This window comes from Meriones unguiculatus, chromosome 16 (assembly GCF_030254825.1).
Source record: "Meriones unguiculatus strain TT.TT164.6M chromosome 16, Bangor_MerUng_6.1, whole genome shotgun sequence".
Classification (NCBI taxonomy): domain Eukaryota; kingdom Metazoa; phylum Chordata; class Mammalia; order Rodentia; family Muridae; genus Meriones; species Meriones unguiculatus.
In genome coordinates, this window is record NC_083363.1 from 6,929,696 (window position 1) to 6,956,404 (window position 26,709).

At 49.9% G+C, this 26,709-nt stretch overlaps 2 protein-coding genes and 1 long non-coding RNA gene across 3 annotated transcripts; 1 reads left to right on the plus strand and 2 right to left on the minus strand.

The window, feature by feature from the left end:
• Positions 1 to 1,647: 1,647 nt before the first annotated feature.
• Positions 1,648 to 5,084, minus strand: Tff3 (trefoil factor 3). The gene is made up of 3 exons (XM_060368931.1): positions 4,950 to 5,084; positions 3,332 to 3,478; positions 1,648 to 1,823 (listed from the first exon to the last, which is right to left on the minus strand). Exons 1-3 carry the CDS (start codon positions 5,029 to 5,031, stop codon positions 1,810 to 1,812), a joined length of 243 nt encoding a protein of 80 aa, XP_060224914.1. The 5' UTR covers positions 5,032 to 5,084; the 3' UTR covers positions 1,648 to 1,809.
• LOC132648214 (uncharacterized) lies at positions 2,101 to 26,709 on the plus strand. Its single transcript, XR_009586585.1, has 3 exons — positions 2,101 to 2,298; positions 9,481 to 9,571; positions 26,416 to 26,709. It is a non-coding gene; the product is annotated as an uncharacterized LOC132648214 (long non-coding RNA).
• On the minus strand, positions 20,537 to 22,938 carry LOC110557786 (trefoil factor 2-like). The gene is made up of 4 exons (XM_060368962.1): positions 22,860 to 22,938; positions 22,051 to 22,200; positions 21,247 to 21,412; positions 20,537 to 20,669 (listed from the first exon to the last, which is right to left on the minus strand). Exons 1-4 carry the CDS (start codon positions 22,936 to 22,938, stop codon positions 20,537 to 20,539), a joined length of 528 nt encoding a protein of 175 aa, XP_060224945.1.

The window sequence follows — 26,709 nt, forward strand, 5'->3', positions numbered from 1 at the left end:
TAGTGGTTCCGTGCTTGTTTTTTAAGAAACGAAAACCCCAGATTCCTCAGAACTGTCACTACAAAGGTGAGAGCCCCATGCCTGGCGTCACTAAGCAGGGTGGGGGCCAGGGTGAATTGTGGGCTAAAGTTCTCGCCTTGCATGAAAATGTACAGAAAACTCAGGCGTCAAAACAGATTTAAAAATCAAAAGTAATGCAGGGCTATGCAGTGAATAAAATGTCAAAAATCCTGCACTTAGATTACAGCACCCCACTTCCACACTGTAATCTTGATCCTGGCTCTAATAAATCTTTATTTATAAAAGCAAGTAGGAGCGAAGGAGGCAGGGGCTTCGCCTACCATACAGGCTCCAACCTCTGTCTCTGGATTTTACTCTGATGGTCCTATAAGGCATGGGTTCCAACAGTTTCTCCCTGTGTGTCCTGGGTGTCATGGACACTGGGACAATCAGTCAGGCTGGCATGCTCTAAATGTGACTTGCCAAAAATCACACTGAATCATCATTTCTGGTGCAGTGGTGTTCAAGGGGAATGAGGTCTCTTCCAGGAAGAAGAAACCCGGAAACCATAGCACAGTGAGAAACCATGTTTTCTGGCCCCTGTGCTGTGTAAATGGGCCATACAGTAGCAGGTGATACGGCCTCGCCTGTGGGAGCAGAGCTAGGGACCAGCCATGCTGGGGCCTCCAGCCCAAACCTTCCCATAGCGGGTGCCGAGAAAAACCACACCAGGAAATGAGAAGAAGGGGACCAAACAGCCAGAGCCTGTGGACATGGGAAGGGATCTGAGATGCAGTTTACTCTCTGTGTCCATAAAAAAGAAAGAGAGAGAGAGGAAGAGAAAGAAAGGAAGAAAGGAAGAAAGAAAGAAAGAAAGAAAGAAAGAAAGAAAGAAAGAAAGAAAGAAAGAAAAGAAAAAGAAAAGGAAAGATTTAACAAGCTATCTCCGTGGCAGGTGTTAAATATGACTGCAGATTACTATAAACCAGGCCAGTATGTAAGATGCATTAAGAAAGACACAGATGTGTAAATCTTGCAGGAGAGGTGTTTTGTTCCTTGTGTCTCCTCTTACAGAGGAAGTATGCCAGGAAAGGATCTACCCGCCTGCTCACCTGGTTAGCTCTAACTCAATGTGACACAGCCTAGAGGCACCTGGGAAAGCATTCTCGGCTGAGGGCCTGCCCAGACCAGATTGGCCTATTGGAATGTCTGAGGGTGAGGGTGTGTGTGGGGGGTTGTCTTGGTTGGTAATGGATGTAGAAGGGCCCAGGCCACTGTGGGCGGCACCATCCCTAGGTTGACGGGTCCTGGCCTTTATAAGCGAGTCAACTGAGAGTGAGCCCAGGACTGTGCCGGCTTCAAGTTCCTGCTGAGACTTTCCTCAGTGCCAGGACTGTGACCTGGAAGTAGAAGCCAGATAAACCCTCTTCTCCTAAGTTGACTTTGGTCAGAGTGTTTCATCCCGGCAGTAGCAGGGAACTAGAATACTTGCTCTGAGGGCTCCTGGCTGGAGGCTTTTGCTCCCAGTGTGTTGCAGCAGCAACTCCGGATCACTTCTCCAGAGGCCTGGGACACCTTCCCCTCGGTGAAGCGTGACCCTTCACCCTCCCCACCCCGAAAGCGGAATGCAGAAATAAACGCAAGAACGGAGGTCTCAGCAATCAAGGTGGCCTTGTGCTGACTGTGGGGTCTTTATTCTTCAGAACTCCGGGGTCTCATATTGGCCAGCGGCCGAGAGAGCAGAGGTGCTGCCCTCGCTCACCACCGTCTGCAAGAGTCCAGGGTGCAGGGCCCAGAGCCTGGAGGGTCTCAAAATGTGCATTCTGGGAAGAAAAGAAAGGGTCAAGGTGAGTGGGGCTGCCTGGCTCCCCAAGGTCAGGATGGGTTCCAAGGTTCCTGTCTGCCTTCATCCCCTCCCCCCTCCCGGCCACAAGGGAAATGTGAGCCCCCTCCTCCCACCACACAAGCCTGGGAGAGACACTCTGCATTCTCGCTGGTGTCACAAAACCACATAACCAGACCTGCAGTAGTCCTGGCAGAAGGTTCATGAGATGGTAACTGGAAGGGAGCCAAGAGGCACGTGACCTGCCAATTGTGGGGCCGTCACCCAGCTCCGGCCACTGCTCCCGACCATACCTAGTCCTCTCTCCCGGCTTTGCTGAGGGAAGGGAGCCCGCAGCTGGCCTCCCTCCATTCAGCTGGGGCTCAGCTGTCTGTGACCCTGGCCAAAGGGCACATCTGGCTCCCTTGAGAGCCGGCCCAGGAAGACGTCATGTAGAGATGCAGCCTTCTTAGAAGGTGAGCCAGCATGTGGACATGACAGATGGCTCACGGTGGGCGGCTGCCCTAAGATGGCGCTGGGCTGGGACCTGGGTAAAATAGGATTGGCAAGCCACCCACGTGCCGGGCCATCTGTTGTTCGCACATGATCCCACCCAGGGATTCTCAGGGTATTTGCCCTGCAATTCCCTCCATGGGTGTGTGTGTGAAAGAGGCGGGGGGCGGGGGGGAGAAAGCAACAGGGCACCAACACAGTCACCTGGTCTGCTGTGAGCACGTCATGAGTGACAGGGAACTATGGATGACTAGTTTGCTAAAAAACAGGCTCAAAATCAGCCCAGATCCACAGCTACACAGTTTCTCTCTCTCTGTCTGCCTATCTCTGTCTCCTTTCTGTCGCTGTCTCTCTTCTCTCTGTGTGTGTATCTTTGTCTCTGTATGTGTCTGTTTGTCTCTTTTTTTTTCTCTCCCTCTGTCTCTCTCTCTCTCTCGGAGTCTCTCTCTGGGTCTATCTTTCTCCCCTTTTTCTCTTTGTCTCTCTCTTTTTTCTCTCTTTCTGTTTCACACCAGCTCCTACCATGTCATTGTGTGTCTATGTGTGCCTGTGCATGCAGGCATGCCTGCATGTATGTGTTAGAGGAAGCGTGGGTAGAGGTCAGCTCTGGTGTTGTTCTTCGGGAGCTGTTTGCTTTGATGTGAGTGTGTACATATTCATTTATTTACTTTGTGTGCATATGTGAAGGGGGCATGCCAGTGCACACGAGGGGGTCAGAGGACAACTTGGCATAGTCCATTCTCTTCTGCCACCTTGAATTCATGTCATCAGGCTAGGTAGCAAGCACCTTTATCTGCTGAGCCATCTCCCTGGCCCTCGGAACACATCTTTATATGTTCTGGAAAGGGCCAGCCACTGGCCGCCAGCTGCCCTGGGTGTAAAGGCCCTGATATGAGGTCTCCACCAAGGAATAGTGACAGCGCTGTTGTCCTGCTGAGGCCCATCCACATGGAAGGGCAGGGAAGGGCCACCCTGGGTACCACTGTCTGGTCTTACCTTTCTCCAGCAGAGGTTTGAAGCACCAGGGCACATTTGGGATGCTTGAGTCAAAGCAGCAGCCACGATTGTTGCACTGTTCCTTTGTGACAGAGGGGTAGCCACAGTCCACCCTGACTTTTGCTGGGACCTGACATTGGCTTGGAGCTGTCCAAATGAAACACAGTCAGACTACTAGTTTGGGGTTACTTTCTTGCTTCCTGTGGCACCCCTTCAATCCTTCCCCCAAGTTCAAAGATAATGATGCTTTTGCCCCACGTGGGATGTCTAAGGAAAAACGGTAAGGTCCAGGCTAGCCTTGAACTTGCTCTTCACTCATCAGTTTGGAGGGATAGCTGTGGTTTGCATCCACTGCTGAATGCTAACCCAGGGAAGTTGGCTCTTTCCCTGATGCCCCTCACTTGGCTCATTCATTCCACCCGGTCAGGAGGTTGAAAACCGGTTAAGACACCCAGCAGCTGGCAAGATCCCTGGGAAACCAGGGGCCCCTGAAGCTTGAAACAAGGTTCCCTTCCATGTGTGATCTGTAAGAACTGCCCCCTCCATGGTGAAGAGTGTCTCAAGAGATACCATGCCATGAGGAAAACCCCCACGTTACTATTCTAATGCCTCTGGGTTGGCTCCCACCACCTGGTGGTAAGCCCGTCCTGTCCCTGGGCCCTGTGCTCTCTCTCACTCCACCTCCAGCATCCCTGGGTTGAGAAGATGGTGTGCTTCTCCATATGTGCCCCTAAAAGCTTGCTTCCTTCCATCAGCTAACTGATTCCCCTTAGGAAAGTGGAAACGCAGTGAAGGATCTTCTACATCTTTCCTGCTGCAGCAGGTCCATCACGCCTTCCTTCCTGACCCAGGGGGCCTAAGGGACCTCTCGAAACTTCAACCCAGCTCCAGCTCCCAGACGCTCCTATGTAACTGACACACTCAGGGCAGCAGGGTTTCACAGCTCCCAGCAGACCTGTCTTCGCTCTGGTTAGGGATGACCTGGTGAACACCTCTGAGCCCGGCCACTTTCCACCTGGCACCCTGACTCAGTGGCCAAGTGAAACTGGGTTTCTATAAACTGTCTGGAGCTATTGCCTTCTCTCTTGACTGTTTCTTTCTCTCTTTCTTTCTTTCTTTCTTTCTTTCTTTCTTTCTTTCTTTCTTTCTTTCTTTCTTTTTTCCTTCCTTCCTTCCTTCCTTCCTTCCTTCCTTCCTTCCTTCCTTCCTTTCTTTCTTTCTTGTTTGTTTTGGTACCTTGCCAGGATAGTCAGTGTGCTCAGAAATCTCTGGCAAAGAAAGAAGTGAGATGGGGTAAGCCCCAGCCATCCCCTCCTACCCCAGTCTTGGTTCCAAGCCTACTATGGACTCTGAGGTGGAGAGCTGTCCCAAGCATGTTGACCTGCTCTGAGCCTCCATTAACTTGTCTGTGAAATGGGTCAGAAAGAGCCTCTCTGTAGGACTGCTGCCAGAATCCGTGTGCCCAATAAGCGGCCATTAATTATTAAATCAGGGTAAGAAGGTAGGCAGTTTCACCAGCTCTCAAGCTCACAGACGCTCTGTTAACCAGTTCATCTTGTGCCGCTCCTCATGCTGAGAGGTCCTAGCCTAGCACCAAGGGAACCAGATAGGTACTTACACAGGCCAATGTACTCCGCAGCTACCCCAGAAGACCCAGCTACCAGGACCAGCAGCATTAGCAAGAGGGCTCTGGTCTCCATGGCAGCAGGAAGGTTCAGTATCACCACCCAGGATGTGCAGGGGCACAAGGAGGGCCCTTTTATATCCATATGTCACCTGGGTTCTGTGGACTCTGGACTCTTCTCCTGTGAAATTCCGGAAGACTCCTCCCTCCTCCTAGTGGTGGTGGGGAGGGTGGGGAGGACGACAGGGAAGGAGTGAGGACAGCCATGGCAGATTCCAGGCTCAAAGCAGGATCTGTCAATCAGTGTACCAACCTAGACTGGAAGGCGGTGGGAGGCGGCAGGGCGAGGTCGCGGGCTGGGCGGTCACAGGCCAAGCAGGGACCGTTTAGTCTTGCGGTCTCAACCACCTCACCGAGAGCGATGAAGAAAATCTTGGGCCACTTAATCCACCACCAACATCTGAAACAGAAGTGAGAGCTAGGCTGGGTGCCTGTGTCTCCCTCTTAAAAGTGGGGACTCTAGCTCCGCACTTTCCCCCAGAAAAGCTCCTTTTTATCGTCAGCTCTGCTTTAATGAATACCTAAAATACATTTACTCAAGGTACTCTTAGTAAAAATAGTATACATTTAATTTTTAAAATCAAATAATATAAAGTCTCCCCGCTTCTCTCTAGAGACAACTGTTTTCAGCACCTTTGGTCTCTAGATCCAAGCAGATTAAAAAAAAATTACTTACTTCATTGTGTGTGTGTGTGTGTGTGTGTGTGTGTGTGTGTGTGTGTGTGTATGTACGTGTATGCATACCTGCATGTATATCTGTGTACCATATGTATGCAGGAACAGGAAGAAACACGCAGAGGTCAGAGGAGACATCAGATCTTCTAGAACTGGAGTTACAGACAGTTGTGAGACACTGTGTAGGTGCTGGGAACTCGAACTTGGGTCCTTTGGAAGAGCAGCCAGTGCCTTTAACCACTGAGCTACCTCTCCAGTCCCTCCTGAGCACATTTTAACCCAAGCAGATACAGTCTCTTGATCCTTGTCCAGTCTGCCTGGCCTTACTTTCACTAAATGGTCTACGTTGGAAAACCAGTCTTCCGTAGCCTGATTGGATGAGGCTGGGCTAAGCAGACCTGGCTTCTGAAGGGGGAAATTGTGACCTGATGGAGTCCATGATAGCATTGCTCCAGCAGCCGAGGCTAGCCATCACTTCAGCGTGCCCCGCCTCCCAGAAGATGGCTGGTGAGGAGCAGTGACTGGCCTTCCTTGCCTGGTCCTCACTGTCCAGCATTGTAGCATCCATAGGCTTTCACGGGGACCACCTGAAGACCCTCTGACACATTTGATACATCATCCCACACAATAGCTACATCAAACTTGGCTTCCAGGCTGGGCAAGTATGAGAATGGGTACCCAAAGGGGTGACAAGGTGTCAGTCTTCACTGACTGGCCAGTGCAAGCCAGGTTTGTGTGCAGGGTCTGACGGACGAGTCCAAGCCTGTAGGCTGACCCTGGCGTCAGAGATACAGCATGGGGAGAGCATCACCAGTGTAAACATAGCCTGGGTCATAAACCAGACAGTTAGCAGATACCCAGACCTCATGACCCCCAGCAGGACCCTTAACCTAGGAGGTCACAGCCTGGAACTGCAACCTATGTAAGAATTGTCAGGATGAGATGAAATCTGATTGCATCTTGAGGCATGGCTAGGAGTTCCCTAGATGGGTGAGGGTCAGGAGGGCATTGCGGTGGTACTGCCTGTTCCATGAGACTTCTCAGCATCCCATAGAAATAGAGTCCCTTGAGGCAGGTGAAGGCTGGGCGCGGCGCCACCTCTCCCTTTTCTCAAGTGTCCACTCTGGGTTATCTGAGCCAGTAGTTAGGTGGAGAAAGAAGGCAAAAGCCAGGCAATGTCGCCAGAATTCCTGCCGGCCACCTGTCACCCGTCCTGCAGCTGCGCTAGGCGTGGTCCCCCTCCCTGTGAACTCTCTTGCCTCACAGCCCCTCCTGAGTCATCGGAGCCTAGAGATGGATGTTGGAGGAAGCAAACACGATGGCTGGTTCAGGGATGACCCTGTCTTTCCTGGGACAAACGCAGATGTGATATACTAACTGGAGAAGGTGATTTCCACTTAGGGCTGAGTCATCTGCCTTCAGGCCTAAGACAGTGCCCACCCACCCCTGGCAGGAGGACACAGGACAGGCCCTGGCTCCGGCTGCCCCTGAGGACTCTTCTCATGATTCCTTGCTCCAGAATGTCTGTAGGTGGGCAGGGCTGTGGCATGGAATCTCCTCCCGGGAACACCTTAGGGAACAGAGATAAGTCTGAAACAGAGCAGCTGACAGCTGTGCAGCAGGGGCACCCACCACACACACACACACACACACACACACACACACACACACACACACACACACACACACAGCACAGCACAGCCCCACCCTTTCCCTACAGGTTCATGGCTCTTACCACACAGTGACAGCAGCCACCGCCTCAGAAGAGTCAGTCTGTGGCCTTGCAGTGACCTTGAATCTTCAAGGGAGCCAGAAGCCCTTTTGCACCCGACCAGGGGGCACAGAGATTCCTCAGATGTTCACCAAAGCGAAGCTGAAGGTGTGGGTTCAAAGCCCCAGACAGATGGAACTGGAAACCCCCAGCGGCCAGGGCTGCCCACTGGCAACCCAGGTGAACCGCAGAAGTCTCTCTAGGGTACCAGACTTCCTCTCTATGAACCAGATGGTGTCATGGGATTTTTCTAAGGTTCTATGTCCATCCGTGTCCACAGCATGTGACCTTGTTTAGAAATAGGGTTCTTGTGGATGTAATTCAGTAAACAGCAACACCACCAAACAGGAGTAAGGGAGTTCAGCTGATAGGCATCCCTTTTAAAAAGAGGAAAAGGAACTCAGAGATAGAGGGAGGACAACGTGAACAGAGACATGGGAGAAGATGGCCACGTACCAATTGGACAGAGGCAGGAGGGACAAGTTCACAAACCGAGGTGTGCCATCAGCAGGCACCACAAGTGAAGAGCTTGCCGGAAAGGTCCCTACTCTGGAGCCTGGTATGGTGGTGCATGCCTTTAATCTCAGCACTTGAGAGGCAGAGGCAGGTGGAGCTGTATGAGTTCGAGGCCAGCCTGGTCTACATAGTGAGTTCCAGAACAGCCAGAGCAATATAGCGAGACCCTGTCTTAACAAAATGAAACAAAACAAATTCTCCTGCCCAGGGTCCATGCAGGGAACAGCATTATGCCAGCACCTCAATCTTGGGCTTTTGGGCTTCTAGGATGGAGAGCCGAGTCTCTGTCAGGTGAATCATCTCTCATGGTCTTTTCTACAGTAGCTGGGAAGGAGTGGTTGTCATTATGAGCATCAGTTGTCAGTCTGACAGACCTGGGAAGAGTGAACCTCAGCTGAAGAATTACCTCCATAGGATTGTGACATGCCTGTGAGGCACTTTCTTGACTGAAAGTCAATGTAGGATGGCCCATTCCACTGTGGGTGATGCTATCCCCTAGGCAGGTGGGCCTGGGCCACCTAAGTAGAACAAACCAGTAGTAAGCCTCCATTCCTTTGTGGTCTCTCCTGCCTGTGAGTTCCTCCCTTGAGTTCTGCCTGCCTTGGCTTGACAAGCTGAAAAGGAACAAGCGACCCAGTCAATTAAACCCATAGACGAGAGGCCACCAGGGATGAGCCTTGGAGGGCAACAGATGCTCTTTCTTGTCCTTCCTGCCTGACTCAGAGGCTGAAGTGGACTCAGAGCCACTGGCTGTGGCAACTCCTTCCAAGCCAATGTAGAATGCACTGTGAGAGATGGTTCACTGGACAGAGACTTGGCTCTCCAACCTTGAGGCCCAGGAGTCCAAGATGAAGGTGTTGGCAGAGCGTAGGGGCCCGAGGTCCTCTCTCCCTGGTAAGCCCCAGGGAGAGCAGGAAAGTTAAACACGTAGGTTTGGTCCTTCAAAGGAAGGAGACGTTCACCTGTTCTCCCGCTCAAAAATCTGGGCAAGGGTATCATTTACAACCTGGTGATCTGTGCTATCTGTAAGGTGAGGTCTACCGGAACTCCCCAAACTATTGAGTTTGCCTATCCCAGACTCTTCCGTCCAGGTCTTGAGCATTGCTGCTCAGTCAAAACAACCCATCCTTCTGAGAGACGCCACTTGCACTGTCAACAGCCTAAGTGACTTCTGTGCTAGACTAGTCTGACCCCTCCAAGTTATCACAGTTATCTTGGTCCTTCCCCCTAGACCTACATCCTTAGCACTGACTCTCAGCCAACAGAAACCATCTTTCTGAAAGATGCCCATATGTACTTTGTAAAGCGTTTCGGTGTAAACACGCCTTAAGCTTTGTTGTACACACAGGGTCGAGTTCATTGTCATCAGGAAGCCTCCCCCCACCCCCCCACCCCCCCGCCAAGAGTGTGCTGTGCTCAAAAGAAACTGCCTGGTGTCATACTCTTGAAGTTTGAGCCAGCACCAGTGAAGTAATCAACACTGAACTGGATCTCTGTTTTCAGCTCCTGCGAATCGTTTCTCTGCTGGCCGTAAGCAATGGCAGCCCCCACCCCCACCCCCGGAGCTGACACCCAACATGAGGGGCTCAAGAAGGTAAGAAAAATGTTATTTACAAAGAAGGAGAGTGCAGAAATCAACTGCGCGAGAGTGTGGAATTAACATGGCTGCTTTTCAGTCCTTTGAGACAAAGCATTTTGTACAGTTATTGAGATGTTTGTTAAAATCCAGAGAGGCAAACTATTCAGAGCAGCAGCTCTGCAACTCTATATTCATAGGAAGTAATGCAAAGAGGGCCACGAAGGGGAAAGGAAATCTCTGTCAGTTACTTTGCAAGCTGAGAATACAGCAGTGTATTGCATGGAACCTTTTAGGAGGAGGAGGAGGAAGAGAGAAAGAGAGAGATTTTTTTTTTAAACGTTAGACACATCTTGGCAGGTCTTAGCAGGATGGACCATATGCACTCCAAGGCCACTCTGGCTTCCAAGCTGTCTGGTAATGTTTAACTTGGGGATCGGATTTGATTTTTATCTGCTCCACATGAGCAAATTGGTACAACTTTCCAAAAAAAGGAAAGAAAGAAAGAAAGAAAGAAAGAAAGAAAGAAAGAAAGAAAGAAAAGAAAGAGAGAGAGAAAAAAGAAAGAAAATAAAAAGGCCTACTTGGCTGTCAGTCATAGCAGAACACAGCATTATGGGTATGTACCATATACATTTTTTCATAAAAAATGTTATATTTAGTAACTTATTGTGTGGTCTGTGTGTGTATGGATACATGCACACATGTCACATGTGGTGGTCAGCAAATAACTTGAGGAGTTGGTTCTTTCCTTCTGTCAATGCCTCTCACAACGCTTTTTTGTTTGTTTGTTTGGTTGGTTGGTTGGTTGGTTGGTTTGGTTTGGTTTGGTTTTGGTTTTGGTTTTTCGTGACAGGGTTTCTGTGTGTAGCCCTGGCTGTCCTGGACTGGCTTTGAAGACCAGGCTGGCCTTGAACTCACAGGGATCCACGTGCCTCTGCCTCCCTGAGAGCTAGGATTAGAGGCGTGCGCCCCCACACCAGGCCCACAACATCTCTTGATGATAGTAAGTAAGGATGATAGCTGGTCGTGAGTTCACTGCACTATGAGCTTTACTGTTGCTTTGGATGCTGTCTTGGTTAGGATGTCTGTTGTGGTTGATGAAACATCATGGCCTAAAAGCAGCTTGGGGAGGAAAAGGTTTATTTCCCTCACAGTTCCGTGTGGCAGTTTATCATTAAAAGCACCGAGGGCAGGAGATCGTGCAGGGCAGGAACCCCGAGATGGGCAGGTACTGATGCAGAGGCCACGGAGGGGTGCTGCTTACTACCTGCTCCCTATGGCTTGCTCAGCCTGCTTTCTTAAAGGACCCAGGGGAGGGGTGACATAATCCACAATGGGCTGGGCCCTCCCCCACCAATCACTAATTAAGAAAATGCCTTACAGTGGCAAACACCTGTAATCCCAGCAGTTGGGAAGCAGAAGCAGGGAGATCTCTGGGTTAGAGGCCAGCCTGCTCTACAGAGTTCCAGGACAGCCAGGGTTACCCAGAGAAACCCTGTCTCAGAAACAAACAAACAAACAAAAAGAAAAAGCCTTAAAGCTGGATCTTTCTAAGTTCTTTTTTTCCCCACAATTTATTCATTGTATATCCTGATTGAAGCCCCCTCCCTCAACTCCTCCCGGTCCCACCCTCTGTCCCCCTTCCCTGCTATCCCCTTCCCCTGGTCCACTGAAAAGGGGAGTTCTCCTCCTCTGCCATCTTCTCATAGCTTATCAAGTCTCATCAGGACTGCCTGGATCCTCTTCCTCTGTGGCCTGGCATCACCAGGGTCAAGTGGTCAAAGAGCAGTCAACCGAGTTCATGACAGAGGCAGCCCCTGATCCGCTTGTTTTTTTCTCAGTTGAAGCTCCCTCCTCTCCGATGACTTTAGCTTGTGTCAAACTGACATAAAACTAGCCAGCACAGGTGTATTCCTCCCACGAGTTAGAGTGGGTTTGCTGTAATGTGCCTCGCTTATTCACTTCATGTGTGCTGTGTCCACGGAACCGGGAGAACACAGGGATTGAATGTACCATCTAGAGCATGTACAGGGGTGTCCTGATGTTTGCGTGATGTTTGTACAGCAAATGCCTTAGCAAGCAGTGCAGAAGTAGGAGATGGGGATTGCCTTCAATCCTGTGCCTCTACACAACAAGCGCACCCTGGAGTGTCGCCCATGCCAGGAGCCATCTCGGTGGGTCCCACCGAGCCAAGGAAGGTGGCTGTTCTGAGTTCCAGGAAACTGCCACTCACTGTCCCAAGAGCCAGCGGGGGGATTGCTGAGCGCTTGTCACCACAGGAAGACAGATGTCAACAATGCACCTTGTGAAATGCAGCAGGAGAGCAGGCAGTGGGGGAGAGTCCCTCACGCGTCACAAAATCCACCACCTCTGCCACCAGAATCTCGCCCATCAGTGGTGGGCAGCTCTGCGACTCGATAGACAGCATTTGACCAGCTTGGGGGAGGTCAAATGCGGTTTGCCAATGCTTCACAGCTACAGGACAGATGGTTCAGATGCACCAAGCCCTCGGGAGCCCCCAGAGCCTCATGTCTGGCAGCTCTGACGGAGCCATCAGGACAGGCTTGCTGGCTTCCTCCGATGGGGGCTACAAACACTTTGCTGTCTGATGCTTACTTGACGAGCAGACAACGACCTGAGGTCTCTTCCCACTCGCTGCCGTGTCCGTGTCTCCAAGGACGCTGTCTCTCCTGCCACTCAATCCCTGGTGTGCAGCCCTACCACAGAACTGAAGCGAACTGTGAGGCCTGTGCTCACTCTATCCCCATCACAAGTGCACCTGCACAGCCCCTATGCCCTAACAGCCTCATTTTCCACACCTGCACACCTAGGTCCATCACGGATTAGCCACACTCCCTGCGCCCTCGTTTTTAAAGGCCAATTTGTTTTTAAAGGTCTTGGGGAGTTTCTGCCAGAGAGTTAATAATTGCCGAGTTCCTTCAGGCAGAAACACTATTGAACGAAGAACAAACAGTCAATATTTATTAGCCATCACGGTATGCAGAGCCTCCAACCAGGTGCTTCAGAAGATACGAAGGGAACCATGTGGCCGCAGTTGATAAAATGCTAGCTGTGGAGGGGAATCGCGAATCCCGACCCCAGGCAGCGATGCCACCCATCAGGTCACTGCCCTCTGGCAACTCGGTGTATCAGGAAAGAGCGAGTGGACGATTTGTTCATTTCACTCGCGTGTGCAGTGGGTTGGAAGGAGAGACTAGTGCTACGTGACCTTGAGACCAGCATATGACTTCATCTGCTGGAGGCCAAGGTGGCTCTGAGCAGAAGTGGTGTGATGGAGGGACAAGGAAAGGAAGGTGACAGGAGGTGCTGCTAAGGCAGTGGACGTGGGGTGATCCAGGCTGCTAAGACTCAGGGCTATGTGCTGGAAGAGCCCCGGGCTGGAGGCTCCCAGCTCAAGGACCAAGACGCAGATGACAGTTAGAACCTGGGTCTCTCACCTTTGTCTACAGGGGAAGGCACTCTTCCTGTAAGCCCCCCTGTGCGGCCCCTGGGCTTGGTGAAGGTAACTGGCGAAGCTGGGCTTTCTCTGCAATTTCATTAACCATTAGAGTGTCGGGAATTAGACGTGACTAGTCACTGAGTACATTTGCCATACTGGTTCGCTTAGAAAAAGCAATTTAAAAAAAATTTTTTTTTCTAAGAATAGTTTTGTAATCTGGGAGTTTCCCCTTTTTCTTCTGTTTTAAAGCTATATCATATCATTCTATTAGAGTGTCATTTTATATGTAAATTATATTGCTATCTATAAAGTATGTTTTCAAAGAAGGAGGAAGAGGAAGAAGAAGAAAGGAAGAAGGTGATGGTCATGATGAGTGACAGGAGAAACGCAGGACAGAGCTCATTGGATGCTAGCATCTTAATTTCCTATTCCCGGAAGACATCCTAGAAAAGACTCAGAGAGTGAAATAGGCGGTTGGATCTACATGAACAGTTTCCTCCCGAGGGGAGGCTTATGTCTGGCTTTGAGAGAGGTGGTGGTCATTGCTGTGAAATGACCTGAAACAACCTAAAAGACGAGGGACTTACTGGGCTCCAAGTTTCAGAGAATCACTTGACTCCATGTACTCAGGCCAAACACAACGGTGTTTGATGGAGTCACATGGTGGACAAGAGACCAGGGCGCCACCGCCACTCATTATGTTATGGCCACCTTGTACGGCAAACTCCACAGACACTCCACATGAGAGCCGATTGGATTTGCCCTACCGTGCTGGCCAAGGCCCACTCTTCAGGCAGAACTTTGGCCTCAGTGTTCCCCGAGTTTCTCTCCCTAGCCTCCTCTAGTGCCCCACAAGCCTTTGCAGGGGTACAGTAAGCAGAATAAATAAGCTTGGGTAATGAACACTGGTGGCCTGGCCCAAAGCACACACATTGAAAGGTGTGTCCCAGTGCTATTAAGGGCGGACATCAGTTATCAGCGATTGCCTGCCTCTGAGCAGCCGTGCGGCTCCTAGGGGATTAGAAAATTGTCTCCCAGACTGTTCTGTTTTGTCAGAGCTGGGTACAGCAGCAGCAGCAGGCGTATCCTGGGCTGGCTCCCACTGCTGGTACGAGGGCTATTTAGATTACAATCGATGCTCTTGTGTGCCCAGGGACAGGGCCAACAGGGCAACCATAAGGCAGAAGAGCTGATAAGTAACTCATGGGCCATTAGGAGGCTTCTGAGTGATAAGGACTGGGGAGCACGAGGAACAGGGTGCCCACCCTTCCTGACCTGGCATGCCTCCCACGATAGCCAGCACAAACATTTTCAAATCCTTGTAGAAATCACCCGAAGTCACTCACGGCATCGCATAAAGTGAAACAAAGAGGGAACGGAGGCATCTCATCACGCCTTTAATCCCGGCACTCTGGAGGCAGAGGCAGGCGGATCTCTGTGAGTTCGAGGCCAGCCTGTTCTACAGAGTGAGTTCTAGGACAGCCAGGGCTGTTACACAAATACGTCCTGTCTTGAAAAAAGAAATCAATATTAAACAAATATATTATATATACAATATATATTTAAAAACCAATATATAATTTACATTGGGATACTTTTCTTTTTGGACATACTCTGTTATACTGTAGAAGAGTTTTAAGTGAATTTGTCAGAGAAGCGGCCCTGTTGGAAAATTCTAGACGCATCTGCCGCCTCATCATGCTTACCCTCACAGCTACTGTTATTCTCCTCGTTAGTCTTGTGTGTTTCCTGACCAGCAATCCATCCCCTCTCGTCCCTCACAGACTCATGCTGACTAAACGGCACTCAGCAGACCTATGAGCAAGGTTTCTAAAACATCCTGACGACTGGAGGTGATTAGTTCCCAGGCCTCGGAGCTGGGAGCATGGGCTAGTAAAGGCCTATTTGCTCTGAAAATGCATGAATGGTGACGCTGGAACAGAAATGGTCCAAAAGCACCATTGGTATGGGAAACACCACCAAGATAAGAGAGGCTGAATGGACAAAAATAGTAAGGTAGCATGTTTGCAGAGGTAATCAGGACGCTGAGTCTGTGGTTATGTCCAGGAGACTCTAATCCTGAAACAACACTTCCTACATCCCTAGCATTTCACCGTGTATTTGCTCACCAAGAAAACAGTCAGGCCTATAAAGCAGAAATGTTATAATTGCTTTATGATCAGGCTTAACAAAATCAGGAAATGTTGACATTTCAAAAGAGCAATGGGCCCTCTGGGCGGCTCAAGGGGGAAAGGCAGTTGCCAGGCAATCTGAGTTCCATCCCCGGGATCTATGCGTAAGGTAGGAGAGGCCAGGCTTTCTCACCTCCACATGCATGCCATGGCTCATGTGACCGCACACATATGCCACATGACTGCACACATAGGCAAAATGTAATAGTAGTCAGTAAATATGGGGGAAATTAGGTAAGACAGATTAATTCCTCGGAAGACAACAGCTTGACAGGACGGTTTCAGCAGAGACACGGGCTGAAGGATGCAGCAGTCAAAAGCCCTGAGGAACAGGCCTGTCCAGGTCTCCGTGCTCAGAGTCTTGGGGAATCCTGAAGAGCTTCACGCACCAAGCAACCCTCACGCTGCAATGGCCGCTCTGAAGGAACTGACAGGAAAACCCACAGGTCTCCCTAAGAGGCATCACGTAGGAGATGTGGGCAGTAAGCCCCGGGTCTCCTAGAAGAAGATGTGACAGAAAGTGTTTGTGCCTCAGTTTAAGGCATATGTGTTTTTACACACACACGCAATCAAAATTAGGAGGATTTACTCTTTGCCAGACACTGCCAAAGTGAACAAAGGGATGAGTCGTAGAGATCAGGAGAAAACACCTGCACTCCACATTTCCATACGGGATTTGTTTGTTGAGCATAAACCTGGCCTGGCCTTGAACTCACTATGCAGCCAAGGCTGGCGTCGACCTCACAGATATCTCTCTCCTCCAGCCTCTCAAGTACAGGGCTTACAGGGTGAACCTATAACAACAGGCCCCAGACCCTGGCAGAACTCTGTGACAGAAGTGCCAGTCAGGCTATACAACTCAGCATGTAGACAGCCTCACCTGACAAAAATCCATCCAGCAAACACTTAATCCATCCAAGTCCATAGTTCTGGAAAAGTCTCTAAATGTACTGACTGTTCTTTAACTGAAATATGTCAACCCAGGATGTGTGTGTGTGTGTGTGTGTGTGTGTGTGTGTGTGTGTGTGTGTGTGTATGTGTATGTATGTATGTGTGTGTGTGTGTGTGTGTGTGTATGTGTATGTATGTGTGTGTGTGTGTGTGTTTTATGCTTAAAAGCTCATCCTGAGACAGGCTGGGGGCTACACTGGGCTCCTGAACACTCAGTGTGGTCACGGGTTGGCTAGGAAAGACTTTCTATTGGCTTAGACCCATGTCCAGCATTCTCTGGTGAATGCTCTACAACACACCGCCACACTCATCTCGGATAGAGGAATTGCAGGTAGGATGTAAGAACACTGACAGAAACCAAAACCAAAAACCAAACCAAACAAAAACCCTCACCTGATTAGAAGAAGAAGAAGAAGAAGAAGAAGAAGAAGAAGAAGAGAGAGAGAGAGAAAGAAAGAAAGGAAAGAAAGAAAGAAAGAAAGAAAGAAAGAAAGAAAGAAAGAAAGAAAGAAAAAGAAAACAGAAGAAATGTATAAGCTGGCAGGATGGCTCAGCAGGGAAAAGTACTTGCAGTCAAGCCTAAGGACCTGAGTTCAATCCCTGGGACTCATGTGGTGGAAGGAGAGCACCAACCCCCATAATTTGTCGCCGGAACTCCACACATCTGCCATGGCATACGCATGACCAAATTAAAAAAAAAAAATTTAAATGTTAAACAAGTACAAATGAACTACCCAAGCAGGTGCTTTGCCAGCAAATGCTATAATATATATTAAAGTATTTGTATATCATATGTTATATATTATAGTAGCTATCATATATGTGATATATATGTATATATGATTACATATTATCGTATATATGATACATATATAAGGCCATGAGATAATAATATACATATAATATTTATAATGCTCAATGCCATTTGTTGATTGAGAAAAGTAAGTTAAGACGAAAGGGAGCTCTATGGATGTATAGACCATCCATTCACCTCGCCCATTGCTGGTGGGCGGGAGGAACAGTGCAGCCACAATTGTCCTGACTCTTTCAACCCCTCGAAATGATTGCTGTTTATCCAAGCGGTCAATCACTTCTCAAAGTACATCCGAAGACTCATGCCCAGGGGCTCCTGGCAGCTTCATTTATGACTAAAATCTGGAAACAACTCAGAGGTCCATCCAAACATGCCATGAGCAATGGTAAAGAATGAAGCTTCCTCACACACAACAGCCTGGTGAGGGTCAGGGAGGGGCTTCGAAAGAAAGAGCGGGCTCACTGCGCCGTGCGGTACACTTAGAGGAAGCTCTGAGAGAGATGGAGCCAGGAGGAAAGAAAGTTGGCCGTCCGGTTCCTGGAGGGGCAGGCATGGGCATGGGGCTCTAACTGCAAAGGGCATTAGGAGGTCTGAAGCGTGGGGCAAAATGATGCTCAGTGCTTGACGAAAATAGTATTCACACAGTTGTGTGCATTTGCCAAAGTCGCTGAATTTATTCCCATTTTATTGTTTCTGGTTTGTTTTACTTTTTTGAGACGGGGTTTCTCTCTGTAGCCCCGGCTGTCCCGGAACTTGCTCTGTAGACCATGCTGGCCTTAAAATCAGATATCCTCCTGCCGCGGCCTCCCGAGTGCTGGGGGATTGAAGATGTGGGCCGCCCCCTGCTTGACTACTTACTCAGATTTTATTGTGCACGACTCACACATCAATACATCTGATTCTAAATAAAAATCTGTGGCATAACTATTTCCCTCGTGAGTTCTCCTAATGGAAAGGCGCTGGGTTGGTTACCCGACAGGGTTACTGGCACCCAGCAGTCAGTGCCTGTTGAGAGGTGTGGAGGCAGGCTTCTCCCCGAGTCAGACAGTAGAGGGCACCAGAGAACAGTGGCTGCCAGGTGGGTGCAAACAGGCAGAGCTCTTGTTGTTTTGTATTGTTTTTGTCTTTCCTTGTGTAGCCTTGGCTGTCCTAGACTTGATTTGTAGACCAGACAGAACTTTTTTTTTTATTATTATTATTATGCTACATGAGTGTTAAATTACTGAGTGCTGAGCAAAAAAATAAATATGGAGGCTGCCGCTGTGAGTCTTTGGGGAAAACCTGGGAGCTGTGGTTGAGAACTGTTTCCTGTCCTCCAGACCTCCAGGAGACCCAGTAGGGTTGGGCAGTCTCTTCCAGCAGGGCTCTGGAACAAGGCGACTCTCTCTTCCCAATCCTTATGACCATCCTGAAAGCCAAAGTTGCCCCGTGGACAGCCTGGACTCCCTCCCTGGGCTGTTTTGGCAGGTATGGGGGCTGGGGAAGTAGGAGAGGCTGGAAATGGTGACCGCTCAGGGTACTACAGGGCAAGAGGGACTGTGACCATCGAGAAGGGTCACATGGGCAAGTCAGAGACCCACAGAGCCAGGGCAGGTGAGCTGGGGGTCTTCTCAGATTGACGACTGTAAGATCCTCCCTCCCACCAGGCCTGTGACGGTAGGTGGCATGGAAGGACAGGCAGAGAAGGGCAGAAGCCACTGAGGGAGGGGAGAGACAAGATGGAGAAGCGAACATTTGGTGGGGTTAAAGGAAAAAGAGGCTGTTTTTCCTGATTGGATCAAGAGGAGTCACTCCTGCTCCACAGCCAAGAGGGGACTGTTAGTGGCCTCTAGGGGAGGCGGAGGATGGCACACCCTGAACCCTGCAAGGTGCCCCAGGATCAGCTAAGCCCTAGCATGGGGCAAGCAAGAGTTAGAGTAGCCGAGAGCCTGAGCAGGCTCCAAGCCCGTGGCTGGTAAGTGCGGCCCAGAGTGATGGAGACAGCCGGGCTGCCTTTTGTCAGTGTGACACAGACCGGGGTCATCTTGGAAGAGGAATCTCAGCCAACAGGACGCGTCTATCGGATCGGCCTGAGCGCAAGCCTGTGAGGCATTTTCTTGATTGGTGGTTGGCGTGGAAGGGCCCAGCTCAGTGTGGTGGGTGCTGCCACTCCTGGGCAGACGATCCTGGGTGCTATAAGAGAGCAGGCTGAGCAAGCCGGGAGGGACAAGCCAGGAAGCAGCACCCCTGCACGGCCTCTGCGTCAGCTCCTGCCTCCGGGGGTCTGTTTTGAGTCCCTGCCCCCACGTTCCATCACGGTGGTCTGTGACAGGGATGTGTAAGCCAAACGAGCCCTCTCCTCCCGGGTTGTTTTCGGTCAGTGGTTCCTCCTAGCAGCAGAAAGGCAAACGGCAGCAGTGTTTTTGGACAACCTCGCAGCTGAGGACGACGGGCTCAGAAAATGGAGCAATCGCTTCCACCCAAGAGTCTCCCAAGAAGGAAGTGGAGCAAATGAGTGGTCCAGGCGTCGGTCCTGGAACTCGGGATTTCTCCAGGGGGCAGGAGTAGGCCGGCGGGTGATGCTCACCGGCCAGCTCAGGCTGGGGAAAGCAGAGGAGATGAAAAAGTTTATGAGAAGCCAGCCCTAACGCCATCACCGCACCCCACCCACCTGACGAGGGAAACCATCAACAGCCCTTAGACCAGGGGTGTCCCAACCTTCCGAACGCTGTGACCCTTTAATACAGTCCCTCACATTGTGGTGACAACCCCCCAACCATAAAATCATTTCCGCTGCTACTTCATAGCTGTAATCTCGCTACGGTTATGATTTATAATGTAAATATTTTTGGAGAGAGAGGGTTGGTGGTGGGGGCGCGACCCACAGGTTGAGAACCGCTGCCTCAGACAAGGCCTCAAGGAATGGAACCTTCCTACCCAAAGCTGCCTCACTGAAACAATGCAACCTCCACTCAAGAATGTTCTTAAGGATGTTTTCGGGCCAGGAAACACCCCTCAGGGTATACTCAGCGGCCAGGGGCCATGTCAGGAGTGAGTGGCCCGTGGAGCAGCTGGTAAAAATGGGGGACTTGAGGAACCGGGGTCAGAAGCCATGTGTTACTCCTATAGGGTCAGAGGTCGGGGTCCGTGGAGCTCTTTAAAGAGCACTGAGCGTGTAGACCGGTGGAGATGGCGGGAATTCTGAAGTTCACACGTGCAGAGCACTGTCGTTGTTGGAGTGGCCTAAAAGCAGCGTGCTGCTCTCAGAGGAGCTGAGAGGTGGGTAAAGAGACACCCCTCCCACACCCGCATCTGCCCACATCCACACACTGCTGCTCCCAGCTGCACACACCGATGTGCTCACACACGTGCATACTCACACACGAGTGCACACGAGTGCACACGTGTGCATAGACGCTTGTACACACCATGTACTCACACCCAAGCACACACCTACACACACAACTGCACGTGTGCACACATTTTCATACACGCCGCCGCCAAACATCTGCCCCAATGAAACCAAAATAAAATTTGCCAGGTTTGAAACGCTTTTCTTTACTTGGGGGAAAAAAATGCCGAGTCTAGCTACCGCGGTGGGGCATGACAGTCCAAGAAAACCCAGAAGTTGGTGGAGTCTGGTTGAGGTTTTCCTCTTCTGGCTTGCAGCTCCCGGGAGCCTGAGGCTCGGCTGTGGTACCTCTCAGTAATGACAGTCTGCAGATGGAAAAGCAGGGTGGGGGGTAAGCGTACTGAGGAGCCGAGGGCGCCTATGCTCAGAAGCCTGGCTGGCTCCCAAAGGGCAGGTTCTGAGCCAGGACAGAGCCAGACAAGGATGACATCCCAGCCTTAGCATTCTCTGAGGGCCTGCTCTCCTCAGACTCTTAGAAATTCCCCCGGGAAAACATGATGACCAGGGTGCCTGGTCACATGACCAGCACAGCAAAGCATCCTGTCAAGCCTGAGTTCTGATCCCCAGAACCCACATAAAAAGACAGGGATGTTGAGGCATGTCTGTAACCCTAGTACTGAGAGCGGGTTGGGGGTGGGAGAGGTACACAGACCCCTGGAACTCACGGTCCAGGCAGCGTAGCCAATCGGTGAGCTCCAAGTTCAATGAGAGACAAAAACTATGGGAAGATACCTGATGTCAAACCCTGGCCTCCACATACGGGTACATGCACGCACTCACGCACGCATGCACGCACGCACAGGAGCATTTGCCAGAAGGAGGGGCTCTGGGGAGGCAGAGGAGGGTGGGAGTGGCCTGTGCCAGGCCCCAGGCAAGCCCAACCTGCAGCCATTTTTACCTTCCACAGACTTTGGGAAGTAGCACCAGGGCAGGCTAGGGAATGCTTCGGAGAAGCAGCAGTTTCGTCGTGAGGTACATTCATCGGGCATGATGTGCGGGTATGCACAATTCTTTCGGGCAGTCACTTCCATGACACACTGCTCAGATGCTGGTTGTAGAGAAGAGCAGTATTACAAGGCTCGGCCAGGCTGGCCCCTCTCTGAGGGCCGCCAGTCCAGCCTTCCTATTGACATTGGAGGTCATTACAGGTGAGAAGAGCTGCAGAACTGGGACCTCGGGAAAACCATGTCACCTTCTCTGGACTCAGTGTTCTGCTCTGTGAAATATGGGTAAACCACGTACCAAGCCCAGGAGAGGCCTGAAGACACTGGTCACTAAAGAGACCTCACACGCAGCCACCCACCCACCTGCTTTTCCTTCAGAGCACCCTCAACACTGGGAGGGTATTCCCCCACTGGGAGTGTGCCCCAATGGTAAGGTCCATGCTTGCAGAGGACTCACACACAGCTAGCCTCATGCATGCTGTATTCACAGATTGCCCTGGCTTGGAATCCATTCCAAAAACAAAATAAAAAACTTGCCGGAAGCCTCAACATGCTTCTTAATGTCTGCAGACTGTGTGTAGGGGAAGTAATATGATCTTATCTAAAGACTCCATTTCCCTTCGGGACCCGAATTTTGTTCCCCTGAGCTAGACAAATAGACAGGCTTCCAAGAACCTGATCCAGACCTTGCCCATGGCCAGGTCCTGACAGGTGACAGGAGGCCCGGGCTCTTCAAAGTTACCTTGGTTTGGAAGTGGGTGGAAACACCAGGGGACCCCAGCGACGCTGGAGTTAAAGCAGCATCCCATGTCGTAGCACTGGTCGCTGGTGATGCCAGGGAAGCCACAGTCCTCCCTGTTGTAGATTGCCAGCCTAGAGCACCGGCATGGGGCTGTGGGAAGGTCCACTATGGTCAGCCCTGCCCAGGCTGTCAGATGCCTGCCCCAACCTGCTCTGGAGTCCTAGGGACCTTCACAGTCCCACTGCCCAGAGAGTGATGTGAGGTCTTATTTTTCCCATGTTAGAGATGTCTGGCTTCCTTCTGAGGAAAGCACAGGCTTTTGTTGAAGCCATTTAATTGGTTAAGAAAGGAGAGAAGAGAGACAGGGAGAGAGAGAGAGAGAAAAAAGAAAGAACAAAGGAAAGAAAGAAAGAGAGAAAAAGAAAGAAAGAGAAAGAAAGAAAGAAAAAGAAAAAGAAAGAAAGAAAAAGCAGAGGAAGGCAACACAAATCTTCTGAAGAACTTGACTTTGTGGACCTGAGCAGAGGTCAAGGTAGAAGGTGAGCAGGATGGGCCCAAAGCACAAAGCAGCAGGCTTCCTGCCCTCCTAGCCAGGCCCACACCTCTACACACAGCCCTTCTGAATAAGATTCTGGGTGAGCATCCCACAGTGGCAGCCAGGCTGCAGGGTGCTGCCCAGCCCCTCGCAAGCTGTCACGCTGTCTCTGTCATCTGAGGGGACAGAGAGAAAAGCCCCACCTGCTACAGGTGATGGATGGCCTGGAGCCCACCACTCCCACCTGCAGAGTCTCCAGGGGACTTCTACTTACAAGGTTTCTGGGCTTCCACCAGAGCATACAGCCCTAAGATGAGGACCACTGCCAGGAGATGCGCACCTCGAGGCCCCATGTCTGCTCCACTGTACCTGGGCAGCCTGCAGAAGCCCCAGGTCCAAGGAACTGCTGTTTTATTGGCTTCTGTTTGTTTGTTCAATGGCTCTGATAACTGCCCCCTACCAGTGGCCTCACCCCTCTGGATTTTATGTACAGAAAAGCTGACATAGCTCCAAGTGGAGGCTGGGAGGAGGGAGGAAGAAACCCCTAAGAGGATAGTCCTGGGCTGGGTCACTGAGCAGGAAGCAGGATCGTGCCAGGCTACTGATGGGGAATGGGCCATGTGCGCAGCTGGAGTCAGGCACTTGCGGGGTCACACCAAGAAAGGGATTAGCTATGTGCTATTACTCTGGATGAAGTTTGCGGTTACCATGGTGGCTTCTGTTTTTTCTGTCTTTTGTTTTTGTTTTAATATTTGGAGGGAGGCTACAGGGGGAAATGAAGAACACAGAAAAGAGCCTTCCATCCATTGCCTTCTTGGGAATGGGGAGCATCTCACAGGATTGTAGAAGGCTCCTCTGGGTGCCAACTTTGCATCCCTGATGCAGAGCATAATGCTAGAAGTGAAGAATTAGCTTTCATCATTGGAAAGGCAGTCTTTAACAGTGCAATTCAGCAATTGTGCTCTCCTCAAATTACGTCCTTCTAATATGCAGTGCCACAGACTCAATGCCTGCAGTCCAAAATGGGAAGCTGATACAGTGAAGAAAAAAAAATGGTCCAAAGAAAACACTGAAACTAGCATGGCCACCATTAGATTGAACAACTCTGTGCCTGGCACCAAGGCCACATGATGTCATCACTGAGCTTCTGACAGGACTGCGCAGACCCACTCAATAGCCCTACAAGTGAAAGCACAGGCTCTGTCTTGGCCAGCTCCACTCACCTCCTGCAGCGCGCCTCAGCAGACATCCCGTATCACGAACATCCCCAGCATTGAGGGTGTCCACTGCACCTAACAATTCCATTTTCCCGATTCACTTCTCAGCCCCTTGGGGCCTCGTCTCAGAGACTCTTGCCTAGTCTCACAGGCTTTTCTCCAGAAACCTGGAACAAGCCTCCACTGTCCCGTGACTCTCACATGCCACACTTCATGAAAGCAGTGACATGAGCTTGATCTGCTGCCAGATCAAGTCTCTTAGACCATTGCTCTGGTGTGCTCCAGCCCCCAGTGAAGCCTGCACAGCTGAACCTGGGCACTGTTTCCCATATGGCTCTGTGCAGCAGGCCCTGGTGACTGTCTTGTCAACTACTCTCTTTGCAGTGACTCTTCTTTCTAATGAAAGCCTTTCAAATGAGTTTGCAAGTTTACACCCCATTGCATTTGAAGGGAGGGATCTCCTCTGGTCACCTTTTTTGTTGTTCCAGTGAGGAGTGTGAGGGCTTTTTTGAGTGACACTAAACTCCTTGACAATTAGATGCTTCCTCTAGCCTTGCTTTTCTTGCCAAACGTCACAGTGTTCTCTTTTTTTTTTTTTTTTTTGTTCTGATTCTCATTATACATTTGGGTAAAAGCAGCAAGTAGCAGCTATGCTGTAGCCTGAATGTTATCCTGTCTTAAATTTCCTCCACCAAAGAAAATTAGTCCATAATTTTGAATTCAGATTCCCGAGACTTTTAAGGTATGGGCAGAATGTGTCCAAACTTTTTGGCAGAATAGAACACAGATGGCTACTAGCTCAATTCCAAATAATATTCCTCTCATCACAGCTTTCATGAGCATGTCTTTGCTGCCATTGTTTCTACCTATAGGTTTTGGTTTCTGAGCTCCTTTCAGAACATCCCATTAATTTCTGCTTGCAGCATTCTGGGGTTTGTCTAACCTCATCTGCAAATTCCTCTACTTTTGTTATTTTCAGGAAAAGTGACAAAGGCTGATCCACGAGGTCAGATTTAATCACAACACATCCCTCCACACTAAGTGTTTTGTATTAGTTAGTTTTCCTCTCGTAGTGATAAAGTATTGACAGAAGCAGCTCCAGGGAGCAAATGTTCATTTTGGCTCACATTTTGAGAAAGATATCAGTCCATGATAATATAAAAAAAGGCAAGCGTGGCAGAGTGGCTCCGTGGAGGTTAGTGTGTGACAGAAATCATGAGGTAGCTTCCAGATCAGGAACCAGAGGGCTCACACCAGAATAAAAGATGACATTGCGTCACGGCCTCTCCTAATAGCCTACCTCTATAAAGCAGGCTTTATTCCTTATGTGTTCTACAACCTCCAAAACCGGATGTCAATTATGTGTCCAAACATTTCAGCCTGTGTGTTGGGGGGAGCATTTCATACTCAAACCACAACAGTGTGTAACACGAAAGTCAAAATCTACTATACCCATAACAAAGCAAGGAAACACATCCAACAACCATTATTAGAAAGGCTGGTGGGAAGAAACAAATCCAGAGACTCAAATAACTTTAATGAAGATAATTTTCTTTAAAAGAAAAATCACCTTGCTGGAAAAAAAAAGATTAAGAAAAATCTTAAACAGGCTGAGAAAACCATTGCATTAATGGCTGACATCTTTCCCTGAAACAATGGAAACCAGAAGTGATGGAACCACCTGTTTAAAGGGCTGGGCCACATCAAAGCGCTATAGCCTTGGAAAACATCCCCCAAAACTGTTTTTAGATGTGCAGAAGGTGCTGTTTGAAAATCTGTCCTCCAAGAAACTTCACAGGGAATCCAGGCTGACGTTTCTCTGTATTGCCAACCCAGCCCTTCTCCCAACCCTCAGGCTGGGCCGGCTCAGTTTTGGCACCAACTTGACCCTCTGTTAGCTTTCCTCATACAGCTTAATCGAGTCTGCACAATTTCTTATTTGGTTTGCTTATTTGGTTTGCATGTTGTGGAGAGCCAGACTGATCCAAGATTTTTCTCAGATGAAAGGACAAAGGGGAATTTAGGTCTGTGTCCAGGCTCGGCAAGGCCAGTCTACAGCTACAGCCAGTGCCTCAGGGGAGTCGAGGTTGCAGCTTCCCTGGAACCAAATCTTTCCCCCCTGGAGTGTGGTTATCAGTCCTAAGGCAGCTGTGTCTGGGGTATCATTTGTTCTGACATGACCCCCTTTCAAATAAAAATATATATATATATATATAGTATATAAGATGCTCTACTTAAATTACTTGGTTGGCATAAATTATCAGCTTAGGCAATATTTCCTGCTCCCAGCTATTGCTTTTGTTTTCTTTATTTCTCACCACGGGTCCTTCCACTCAACACCTTGCTGGTCAGGATCCTTTTTACTATGGGTTCAGGCCAGTATATTAATGACTTGCTATGTTTCTGCAACAAAACAAACAAGCAAACAAAAACCCGATATAAGCAGTGTACTTATTTGGGACTTATATGGCTCACAGTTCCAGATCTTGCATGGGAATTGTTGCCCCCACAGTGTAAGTCCTGAAATTAATGCTGAGTGTTGAAGGACTCCAGGAATCCTGGTTGGGTTTGGAAGTTTCAAATGACACAAGAGCCACTTGCTTCTTCTCACAGGTAAGATACTGTTCATCAAGGGATCAATCTTCCGTCTCTGCTTATCCAGGAGTAGCCAGCTGTGTCTCCAGCCCACCCACAGAACTGCTGAAAGACATGAACCCAGCCCTTCTACAGAAACGCTGGCCATCACACCTTGATACAGCAGAGCCAGGATCCCATTCACACTAGCCTGAGCACCTCCCCTGTGTGTGTGCATCTCCCTGAGTCATGAGTGTGTGAGTCACAGATCATTGTTTTCAGCCCCAGTTTTGTGGGCAAAAGGTGTTTGACCATTCTCATAACTCTAGGAAG